This window comes from Schistocerca nitens, chromosome 6, assembly GCF_023898315.1.
Source record: "Schistocerca nitens isolate TAMUIC-IGC-003100 chromosome 6, iqSchNite1.1, whole genome shotgun sequence".
In the NCBI taxonomy this organism is placed as follows: Eukaryota; Metazoa; Arthropoda; class Insecta; order Orthoptera; family Acrididae; genus Schistocerca; species Schistocerca nitens.
Window position 1 is genome coordinate 422,056,828 of NC_064619.1, and position 12,888 is coordinate 422,069,715.

The 12,888-nt window shown below is 39.2% G+C and overlaps 1 protein-coding gene across 2 annotated transcripts in view; it reads right to left on the reverse strand.

Moving 5' to 3' along the window:
- The window catches only part of LOC126262908 (tRNA selenocysteine 1-associated protein 1), a 54,545-nt gene extending 46,226 nt beyond the window's left edge, over positions 1-8,319 (reverse strand). Inside the window, exon 1 of one of the 2 annotated variants that reach the window (XM_049959815.1) lies at positions 8,147-8,319. In XM_049959815.1, coding sequence (XP_049815772.1) covers positions 8,147-8,194 — 48 coding nt within the window. In that variant the 5' untranslated portion in view covers positions 8,195-8,319. The remainder of the gene's footprint in view (positions 1-8,146) is intronic. The other variant, XM_049959816.1, reaches the window with a different exon arrangement.
- Between the last annotated feature and the right edge of the window lie 4,569 nt (positions 8,320-12,888).

Genomic DNA, 12,888 nt, shown 5'->3' on the forward strand with positions numbered 1-12,888 from the left:
AAATAGCCTTTTGCTCCCTGTATTTTACCCCTGCCACCTTCAGAATTTGAAAGAGAGTATTCCAGTCAACATTGTCAAAAGCTTTCTCTAAGTCTACAAATGCTAGAAACGTAGGTTTGCCTTTCCTTAATCTAGCTTCTAAGATAAGTCGTAGGGTCAATATTGCCTCACGTGTTCCTATATTTCTACGGAATCCGAACTGATCTTCGCCGAGATCGGCTTCTACTAGTTTTTCCATTCGTCTGTAAAGAATTCGTGTTAGTATTTTGCAGCCGTGACTTATTAAACTGATAGTTCGGTAATTTTCACATCTGTCAACACCTGCTATCTTTGGGATTGGAATTATTATATTCTTCTTGAAGTCTGAGGGTTTTTCGCCTGTCTCATACATCTCCAGATGGTAGAGTTTTGTCAGGACTGGCTCTCCCAAGGCCATCAGTAGTTCCAATGGAATGTTGTCTACTCCCGGGGCCTTGTTTCGACTCAGGTCTTTCAGAGCTCTGTAAACCCTTCATGCAGTATTGTATCTCCCATTTCACCTTAATCTACATCCTCTTCCATGTCCATAATATTGTCCTCAAGTACATCGCCCTTGTATAGACCCTCTATATACTCCTTCCACCTTTCTGCTTTCCCTTCTTTGCTTAGAATTGGGTTTCCTTCTGAGCTCTTGATATTCATACAAGTGGCTCTCTTTTCTCCAAAGGTCTCTTTAATTTTCCTGTAGGCAGTATCTATCTTACCCCTAGTGAGATAAGCCTCTACATCCTTACATTTGTCCTCTAGCCATCCCTGCTTAGCCATTTTGCACTTCCTGTCGATCTCATTTTTGAGACGTTTGTATTCCCCTTTGCCTGCTTCATTTACTGCGTTTTTTTTTTTTTTTTAATTTTCTCCTTCCATCAATTAAATTCAATATTTCTTCTGTTACCCAAGGATTTCTACTAGCCCTCGTCTTTTTACCTACTTGATCCTCTGCTGCCTTCACTACTTCATCCCTCAGAGCTACCCATTCTTCTTCTACTGTATTTCTTTCCCCCATTCCTGTCAATTGTTCCCTTATGCTCTCCCTGAAACTCTCTACAACCTCTGGTTCTTTCAGTTTATCCAGGTCCCATCTCCTTAAATTCCCACCTTTCTGCAGTTTCTTCAGTTTTAATCTACAATTCATAACCAATAGATTGTAGTCAAGAGTCCACATCTGCCCCTGGAAATGTCTTACAATTTAAAACCTGTTTCCTAAATCTCTGACTTACCATTATATAATCTATCTGAGACCTGTCAGTATCTCCAGGATTCTTCCATGTAAAATAGAGTTAGCAGAATCAATGACACCTGTTAATCACCAACAGCATAATGATTCTTACTCGATATTAATTCTCTGTAATGACAGAACCATCCACAAACTATTTTTGAATTATGATAATATTAAAATTTAATCTGGGCATATACCGCAAACAGTTATACCATTTTCTTCAAAGCACACTTGATTTCCCAGTCATCTACAATGAGAATACTAATTTCTATCTATCTAGATATCTTTAATCCAGTCACACAACATCTTGACTGAATATACAATAAACACGTAATTCACTGAGTAATGTGTCAGTCTGCATCACAAGCATTCCAATAATCAAGAACCATAGAATTCACCCTATCAAACACATACAAACCTTTCTAGAAGTTATGATTGCGCAAATTTGTTTTATCTGACCACAAAAGGGTGTTAAGTAATCCCTCGGCAAACTGGACTTAAAAACAAAGAGCTGGACTTTGTGGAAATTACAAACTGTCTTCAAAATAGCAATAAACTAATCTGTTTGTATCAGATTGGTAACACCGCTGCTACAGCAATCAGATTAACTGAAGCATTCGATAGGGCTTTGCCAACCCTCATCTTTTAACCTAACATAGAACTCAGGCTGTTACAAGTCAGTCTATCACCACAAACTATTTTACAAAACTATTAGTGACAAAAGAAATTTTGTTACTGTTTGTTCTCTTAGTGGCTGCACATGTATGACTTCACACACCACTCCATCATTACATTACGAAACAAAACTTATGTCCAGAATCAGTAGGCTCAGTTGATCCAAATAATCTAAAGGAGCTAGAAATGTAGTCACAGTTGCATATTACATACAGTCATCATTTCACTGTCACACATTTCAGCATCACTTTGGTCACATAACATGACAGTCAATTTTTCTCCACTAACCAAGTATCATGGAAATTACCAAAAAATCTTCAATAGCATGCTAAATAATTGTATCAAAAAGCTTTTGCACCATCTTCCTCAGTTCTGTTGACTTGATTTACCTTCTGCTTGTTTACAATTTTGTGAATGCTTCTGAACCCATAAATAAACCTAATGATGAAGTGTGTGCAGAAACTCAGCACACCTTATTGGGGAAGAATGAAGCCCCGTAGAATACTATATTGAAAGTAATCTATCAAATAGTTACTTAACATCCTCAAGTGATGCATTGGAATGGGACACTCAACACAATACACACAACATGCTAGTTAGCATCTAAGGTACTCCAAATTGTTGTTCATTAGTCTATTGCACACACTTAGATGAGCAATCCTGCAGTAAAACCAGTCTTATACAGCTTATCAATAACATTTTCTACAAACCCATCAGTCATACATCTCATAAACAAGGGTATACTTGACTGCCATAAGCTTACATGTGCTATACCAACCAACTTGACAGTTTTGTCCAGCAGTTTACACTGGCATTACCACTAGTAAATTATCAGTCTGAATGAATGGTCAAAAACAAATTATCTAAATTGGTAACACTCAATGAACAACAGTAAGTAAATAACAGCATGTACATACATATTTTCTTCATCACTTAAGTCATTATCATCATCTTAATTCATCTAAGGATCATCTTACAATGATATAGCAATTTTCAAGATAACACAATACAAATTAATAACTCAAAATATACAACACAAATACTACATAACATGCTTTGTGAGGATATGACAGGTGATCTATGAGAAAAGGACAGGTGGTTGGCTGTGGCCTTTATTAAGGAACCATCTGAGCATTTGCCTTAGTGATTTAGGAAAACCACAGAAAACTCAAATCAGGTTGGCCAAACAGAATAACTCCACCCCCAACTATAAGGTCAGTGTCTTAACAGCTGCACAGCCTAATTTGGTTCATCTGAACAACCCCTTTAAAAAAAAAAAGGGCTCTAAACATAGGAACAGTCTTTCCAACATATAGTTGTACCTAGATATCCCCAACCACTCGACTTGATTTACACTGTATCAATTTTTTTTTTTTTTTCCATTTTCTACTAACATTTTGCTTTACCAATCTATTTTTATTATCGATTAAAATATTCCATGCCTCCCAGCCATTGTAAGCCTACACTATGCAAGTTACCAAATTACACGTGGATGAGGGTCCATAACATAACAAATAATTTTCTCCAATTTCATTCATGAGTAGTGATTAGGTAAAAAGACTGTCAGCACCTCTTTGCATGAACTCAAATTTTACCTAATTTTGCCAGAAGTATGTTGGTAGAATTATTAAGTTTTCTTGACACATTTTTGGGCTCTCAGAATTCTATGACTAAGGCTCTATGATATGCCTTGTCTGAAATATCTCCCACTGTAGGCTGTTGACCATTTAACTGTCTGCCAGCAACCCTTGTCCCCTAATTTTTTCTGCTTATTCCCATATTTAAATTTGCATCATACACTTTTTAAATTCTGCTCTATCTATGAACTATCATAAACAGTGCCCTGGTACTTGGATCTCAGCTATCATTCCGTAATTAATCCCACACACTAACAAGCAGTGCCTACAATCTGACGGAGAACATCAAGGAGCTAACTGTATCCACAACAATGTACTCTCCCAGTTATTTAAACCCACATCAGCTGCTGGATGGTTGGTTTTGTTTCAGAACAGAATGGCATCATTTATCTTGTGCTTAAAAGAGATACTCAAGGAGGAATTTCTCATCATCTGTAACACATGAAAACTCCAGAGCACTAAGTGTAACTAACATATGTGTGTGTGTGGACGGCCAGTAAGCATCGATCACAGTGAGTCAGCTGTCAGCCTTTGTTGGTGATGCACCAGGATACTAGCAAGTAACATATTTAGCTCTTTCTGTTTGTTTTCGTAGTTTAATTCTCACGTAGTAGCAGTAGGGTTGATAATGTGTGTGTGTGTGTGTGTGTGTGTGTGTGTGTGTGTGTGTGTGTGTGTGTGTGTGCTGCGTGTTGACACAGGAGCAGCTGACCACATTTCGTGAAGACCTGAAGTTGCTTAGGGCCATGATCAGCCATCTGCAGGCTGCTGCCTAGGGATGTGGCAGCAGAGGAAAAACTTGCACATTGAGTAGATCACCTCATTTGTCATTTGTTACAACCACTGGCCCTGTTGTTGAGGCACCTTGCTGTGAACCCAATGCAAGGGGATCCACACTCACTGCAGGGCAAGTGGCAGGTTGTAGCGCAGTAACCTCGCTCGAAGTGGAGTGCGATATGGAAGCTGGTCATCTGGTCTCGACCATTTGGTTTTTGAGTGGACAGGTGGCTGCTTCTTCGGCAGGGTACCAGTACACACATGGGAGTGGGGGAGGGAGGGGGAGGAGGGGGGGGGTTACTGGTTATCAGGAGCTGCAACGTTAGATGTATTATGGAGGCCATAAGGGGCACAGCGTCCAGGCCAGAAAGAAATCCACCGTGCACTCAGTTTGTCTGCTGGGGGAATCTCATCCACGATGTGCAAGAGGTACTGCTTGTAGCTATTGAGGGTGCAGGGTGCAGTTGCCTGCAACTTCATTGACATCTACACAGATACTCTGCAAATCACATTTAAGTGCCTGGCAGAGGGTTCATCGAACCACCTTCACAATTCTCTGTTATTCCAATCTCGTATAGCGCGTGGAAAGAATGAACACTTATATCTTTCCGTACGAGCTATGATTTTCCTTATTTTATCATGGTGATCATTCCTCCCTATATAGGTCGTCGTCAACAAAATATTTTCGCATTCGGAGGACGAAATTCGTGAGAGGATTCTGTCGCAACGAAAAATGCCTTTCTTTTATGATTTCCAGCCAAAATCTTGTATCTTTTCTGTGACACTCTCTTCCATATTTCGCGATAATACAAAACGGGCTGCCTTTGTTAGAAGTGTACTCCGTCAGTCCTATCTGGTAAGGATCCCAAACCGCACAGCAGTACTCTAAAGCAGGACGGACAAGCGTAGTGTAGGCAGTCTCCTTAGTAGATCTGTTACATTTTCTAAGTGTCCTGCCAATAAAACACAGCCTTTGGTTAGCCTTCCCCACATCATTTTCTGTGTGTTTTTTTGCAATTTAAGTTGTTCGTAATTGTAAATTTAGTTGAATTTATGGGTTTTAGATTAGACTGATTTATCGTGTAACCGAAGTTCAGCGAGTTCCTTTAAGCACTCATGTGGATGACTTCGCACTTTTCATTATTTAGGGTCACAACTGCCACTTTTTGCACCATTCAGAAATTTTTTCTAAATTATTTTGATCTTCTGATGACTTTATTAGTCGATAAACAACAGCGTCATCTGCAAACAACCGAAGACGGCTGCTCAGATTGTCTCCCAAATCGTTTATATAGATAAGGAACAGCAAAGGGCCTATAACACTACCTTGGGGTTCAAATGGCTCTGAGCACTATGGGACTTAACGTCTGAGGTCATCCCCTACAACTTAGAACTACTTAAACCTAAGGACATCACACACATCCATGCCGGAGGCAGGATTCGAACCTGCGACCATAGCAGTCACGCAGTTCCAGACAATAGCGCCCAAAACCGCTCAGCCACTCTGGCCGGCTACCTTGGGGAACGCCTGAAATCACTTCTGTTTTACTCGATGACTTTCCATCAATTACTATGAACTGTGACCTCTCTGACAGGAAATCGCAAATCCAGTCACATAACTGAAATAATATTCCATAATTTCGCAATTTCACTACGAGCCGCTTGTGTGGTAGTGTCAAAAGCGTTCCGGAAATCCAGGAATAGGGAATCGATCTGAAATCCCTTGTCAATAGCACTCAGCACTTCATGTGAATAAAGAGATGGTTGTGTTTCACAGGAATGATGTTTCCTAAACCCATATTGACTGTGTGTCAACAGACCGTTTCCTTCGAGGTAATTCATAATGTTCGAGCACAATGTATGTTCTAAAATCCTGCTTCATGTTGACGTTAACGATATGGGCCTGTATTTTAGTGGATTATTCCTACTACCTTTCTTGAATATTGGTGTGAGCCCTAATAAAGCAAAATAAAGCAAAATCACTCAAAAGGTCATCAAATCAAAATTAGTTTGCATCATGTAAAAAATTCAATTTGTCTACAGGTACAAATAACACAAAGTATCATCGACCCAGCTGTTCCAAGTCACCCATAGCTAATCAAGAACTCTCAAAGCCTAACAAAAATCCCTCTTTCAGAAGTGTGATAATTCTTCATCAGAAGATGAACTTGATGTAATGAAACTGCCAGAGACTCTGGAAACTGATGAATGTGACTCTGATTCTTCAGACGATCCTGTTGTCAAAGATTTGCTGCTCACTAAGTGCGAGTGTCACGATTTTTTTATGAAATGGCTTTGTCATGTTGAAAGTAGTTGGGAGCAAAGGGGGAAGCAAACTTGTTACCTTTGTGTTATTCAAAAAGTTGCAACAATGGAAAAGGTAGTTGAAACAATGAGGCTTCCCTCCACTGCCTCAATGAAAACTACATCTGTTCCAAAAGAACATGATATATTCACTGACCCTCTCTGTGATAAGACCGGCAAGCTGCCTCCATTAGAGCTACAGGCTTATAAGTATAGAACTCTGTATACATTTGCAGAGAGGATTTAAATAAAAGAATTTTAATGTTTTTGTAGTGTGTTTTAAATAAATGATTACTGATTATATATACAGCATTGTGTGTTTCGCCAATAAATAGTTTATCAACATTTTACAAAATGTCCGGTTTTCAATGGGGATCACCGAGATCGCTTTACAGGGGTGATACTCATACTGCATTACACTGACATTTACCTGCACATGTTTAAAATAAAACAAATCTGAGGGGTCAGCGTAACCCCATGTCATGAGGTAACTTTCCCCCCCCCCTAATAACCTATGAAAAATATAACATGCGCAGTGCAATATGTACTTCTACAGAAATAATGTACAATAATAAAAATCAACACTAACAAAAACTGATAAATGCAAGTGATATACTACACAAACATCAAAAAAGTGGCCAATCTTACCCCGGATGATGGCAATGTGAGATAGCCATCATCTATAGAATAAGTACACTTAAAAACTGTACCCGTACCAGGTATGACAGGTAGAAAAGCAACTAAGATATGAAATGCAGCAAAACCCATTCTTGAGACTAAAAGTAAAGCTGTCCACTAACCAAAGGTTGGTTCAAACATCACAGTGCTTTATTAGGCACAGTCCTATTGGATGTGGTACGCCTTTGCGTTCCTTCTGACCTCTGAACTGATTTAGCCAGCCAGTTGAAAGACGACATCAGTTTAATGTGGTGCAACACCAAAATTTCTCAGATCACTGTAGGGCTATATCCCAGTGTGGTGAAAGGAGTAATAGGCAACAGGAGAAAATCTGTGGACCCAATGGGGATCGAACCATGGCAGATTCGTAAACGGATGCTTAACCAATGGTGCCACAGACCCAGACGACAATTTTTATGGCCAACAGAACTGGAGAATTAGGCAATTTTTGGGGTATTTACGGAAGACGTATGTTTATTCGAGAAACTGTGAATTGAGGCTAGAAGTTCCCTCTCTCACACATACGCAATGTCCGTCATGGCATAACCAACATTAGATATCATCTGCTACGAGCCACTTATCAATGAAAGCTTTTAATGTACAACAAAATTCCTTCATTCGTGAACAATACGATAGTTAGTACAAGTACAGTCAAAGGAAATAAATCTTCACAAGTTCCCCACTACAGATGCTCCAGTAAAATTCAGTCATCCAAGTCTCGTATATTCAATATTTAGATATAAAATTCGACATTACTCAATTATAGCGTACCTGCTTCGTCAAAGTATGTGCAAGAGGAGAAAAAAGGATTACTACTTACACTTCCCATCCATAGCTGACATAATACCAATCCTGAGTTTGTTGTCATCACGCTTCTAAACCACAACCAAAACTCACTGTTTACACTTAGACAAAACACAATAGCAAAGTTCAGTTCCTACCACTGACTTCCCCATCCACGTTGTCTAAGATCTCACTAGAATTTCCCTCCAAAGATCTCCAAACTCATCAGATGAATTTTGTGTCTCTGAAAAGTCTGGCAGTCGCGAAACTCTGCCTCGTTTCTGTTACTCCCAGCGATTGCAGCGCCCCAAGTGGCCAGCAAGCGAAAATTCTGGATACGATATCGGATGAGTGCAAATACTAAAGTTTATATCGATTTGTAACATAGTTTTTACAGTAGGGAGTGTCCGCAATCCCATAAAAATCGACCCACATTTTTGATCGTTTAGTTTCCTAAAGACCCTGAGATTTACGGCACGTTGCATTAAAGGATGATTTAAAATTCTCTTGCAACGTACAGACATTCACTGAGAAATGTCGTTTTCCATTAATAATGAAACATGTTAGTAAACACCAGAAGATCTGACCTATTACAGAAAAGGTGTCGTATACCTATACAACAGGAAGTGTTTTTCTCACTAAACTTTGAATCAAATCAGTTAATGGGGAACGGAAACCTATATGGAATTAATAACTACATTATTTAACGTATTAAATAAGTCATCACAGTTGTAGCTTCAGGGAAAACCACACAGACATGGTCATCAATCCTCAGAAGCAATAAAAACGTTCCCCAACACAGGACAAACCAAATGCAAGATTGTTGATAAATATGAGCCATAAATGGCAAGAATATACAACACATTCGCTTATGAAGTAAAAGTTATTAGATTTACGAAAATATTCGTATATTAGAAAATCGAGTGAAGTATAAGAATTGATGAATCACTGAACTCCATAAAAAGTTTACAGATTAGATTAGATTAGATTAGATTTATACTAGTTCCACGGATCATGAATACGATATTTCGTAATGATGTGGAACGAGTCAAATTTTCCAATACATGACATAATTAAGTTAATTTAGCAACTTGTTTATTTTTTGTGTTTTTTTATTTATTATTTCTTTTTTTATTTTTCAATATTTTTGTTTCTTAATTTATATCTAAAAATTCCTCTATGGAGTAGAAGGAGTTGTCATTCAGAAATTCTTTTAATTTCTTCTTAAATACTTGTTGGTTATCTGTCAGACTTTTGATACTATTTGGTAAATGACCAAAGACTTTAGTGCCAGTATAATTCACCCCTTTCTGTGCCAAAGTTAGATTTAATCTTGAATAGTGAAGATCATCCTTTCTCCTAGTATTGTTGTTATGCACAGTGCAATTACTTTTGAATTGGGTTTGGTTGTTAATAACAAAGAAATTGCCTACGATAACAGTAACAGACAACAACAGAAATATATGCTTCTCACACACAAAATGTATTTACAGTCTCTTGCTTTCAGCAGAATAAACAGCAAATAAAGACATATTCTAAAGAATTTCTTCATGAATGAGCTGCAGCTTATGTCACTGAATAAGTGTGATTCGGACGTTTTTACGTGTCTTTCACGTTAATACATGCCTCTCGGTCACCTACTAACACATGGAATATGAAGACTATTCTATCAATTAAGTAGAAAATAATTTGAAAAAACATTATCTTTACGATGCATGTGACTGTCTGCTTTCTCAATTTACATCGCTTGGAGCGCTAGTGTCGATCCCACGTTCAAACGTTAACAACTTTCGCAGCAGGGAGTGTCGTGGCAGTATTTTTTAGACTGCGGTTTCAATAATTTAACCTCTTCGGCGTCTCGTGATCTGTCTGCGTTGATCACTTGCGAATACAGCCGAAATTCAAATGACGATTAATCTGGGTTCACTTATGCAACTAATTTGGTGGCTTTCTGTAGTGGCATCGTAAGCTATGGTTCACACAGGACGCCACAAATTCTATGGAGTTGCATAGCTGAAATAATATGGGCGGGTACGAAATTTATAGTGCAGGGTATGGTATTAGAGCTGTAACAAGAGTTAAATACAAATACTGAATAAAACGCGATGGTTGTCAAAACAGCAGTGCATGAAGTCTTCAATGAGTATTAAGTAGAAAGTTATCGAAAGATTTCTCAAAAACTCAAAGAAGTTCTCGTCATATTGAAAGGCTCTCGATGGCAACAAACTTAGCGTCCAGACACTCACATACGATACAAGAATTGACACTGAGAGCAGCGAAATAAAAGTTGAAATGCTGAACTCCGTTTGTAAACTATTTTTTACAAAAAAGATCCAGGAGAACAGCTCCAGTTTAAGCCTCACACCACTACTAAGGCGAGTAATAATGCACTGGAAACCAGAACTACACTGACAAAAATACAGAAGTTGTTTGGGGTTTTTTTCTGTGTAGTTTAGTTTGATACTCTCATAGTCAATTGTTCCCTTATGCTCTACCTGAAACTCTGTACAACCTCTGGTTTAGTTAGTTTATCCAGGTCCCATCTCCTTAAATTCCCAGATTTTTGCAGTTTCTTCCGTTTTAATCTACAGCTCATAACCAATAGGTTGTGGTCAGAGTCCACATCTGCCCTGGAAAGTCTTACAATTTAAAACCTGGTTCTAAATCTCTGTCTTACCATTATATAATCTATCTGAAACCTGTCAGTATCTCCAGGCTTCTTCCATGTATACAACACCCTTTTATGATTCTTGAACCACGTGTTAGGTATGAATAAGTTGTGCTCTGTGCAAAATTCTACCAGGCGACTTCCTGTTTCATTTCTTCCCCCAATCCACATTCACCCACTATGTTTCCTTCTCTCCCTTTTCCTACAATCGAATTCCAGTCACCCATGACTATTAAACTTTCGTCTCCTTTCACTATCTGAATAATTTCTTTTGTCTCATCATACATTTCTTCAATTTCTTCGTCATCTCCAGAGCTAGTTGGCATATAAACTTGTACTACTGTCGTAGGCGTGGGCTTCGTGTCTATCTTGGCCACAATAATGCGTTCACTATGTTGTATGTAACAGCTTACACGAACTCTTATTTTTTTATTCATTATTAAACCTACTCCTGCATTACCCCTATTTGATTTTGTATGTATAACCCTGTATTCACCTGACCAAAAGTCTTGTTCCTCCTGCCACCGAACTTCGGTAATTCCCAATGTGGTGTCACCGTCAGACACCATACTTGCTAGGTGGTAGCTTAAATCGGCCGTGGTCCATTAGTACATGTCGGACCCGCGTGTTGCCACTGGCAGTGATCGCAGACCGAGCGCTACCACACGGCAGGTCTCGAGAGACGTACGAGCACTCGCCCCAGTTGCACGACGACGTTGCTAGTGGCTACACTGACGAAGCCTTTCTCTCATTTGCCGAGAGACAGTTAGAATAGCCTTCAGCTAAGTCCATGTCTACGACCTAGCAAGGTGCCATTAGCCTTAGATAGCTTGTATCTAAAGAGTCTCACTTGTATCGCCACAATCTCCAGATGTCTCATCAAGAACGATGTATACAAGGATGTATTAAAAGTTAAGTATTCAAGGAGCTACGTACTTTTCTTTATAACATTCATTACGTATCCTGTTTCAGACCTCACTCCATCCTTCGTGAGTTAGCGCGTGCATCTTGGCCGCCTCTTTCAATTAGTGTACGTAGTGTTGGCAAGTCTGCCGACACTACACCCAACATAACTAACTTTAACCTATCCATTTCCCTTTTTAAATTTTCTAATCTACCTGCCCGATTAGGGGATCTGACATTCCACGCTCCGATCCATAGAACGCCAGTTTTCTTTCTCCTGATAACGGCGTCCGCCTGAGTAGTCCCCGCCCGGAGATCCGAATGGGGGATTATTTTACCTCCGGAATAATTTACCCAAGAGGATGCAATCATCATTTATCCATACAGTAAAGCTGGGGGAAAGAAATACAGTAGAAGAAGAATGGGTAGCTTTGAGGGATGAAGTAGTGAAGGCAGCAGAGGATCGAGTAGGTAAAAAGACGAGGATAAGTAGAAAACCTTGGGTGACAGAAGAAATACTCAATTTAATTGATGAAAGGAGAAAACATAAAAATGCAGTAAATGAAGCAGGCAAAAAGGAATACAAACGTCTCAAAAAGGAGATCGACAGGAAGTGCAAAATGGCTAAGCAGAGACGACTAGAGGACAAATGTAAGGATGTAGAGGCTTGTCCCACTAAGGGTAAGATAGATACTGCCTACAGGAAAATTAAAGAGACCTTTGGAGAAAAGAGAGCCACTTGTATGAATATCAAGAGCTCAGATGGAAACCCAGTTCTAAGCAAAGAAGGGAAAGCAGAAAGGTGGAAGCAGTATATAGAGGGTCTATACAAGGGTGATGTACTTGAGGGCAATGTTATAGAAAAGGAAGAGGATGTAGAGGAAGATGAAAAGGGAGGTATGATACTGCGTAAAGAATTTGATAGACCACTGAAAGACGTAAGTCGAAACAAGGCCCCAGAAGTAGACATTCATTCCATTAGAACTACTGACAGCCTTGGGAGAGCCTGTCCTGACAAAACTCTACCATCTGGTGAGCAAAATGTATGAGACTGGCGAAATACCATCAGACTTCAAGAAGAATATAATAATTCCAATACCAATAACAGCAGGCGTTGACAGATGTGAAAATTACCGAACTATCAGTTTAATAAGTCACAGCTGCAAATACTAACTCGAATTCTTTACAGACGACTGGAAAAACTGGTA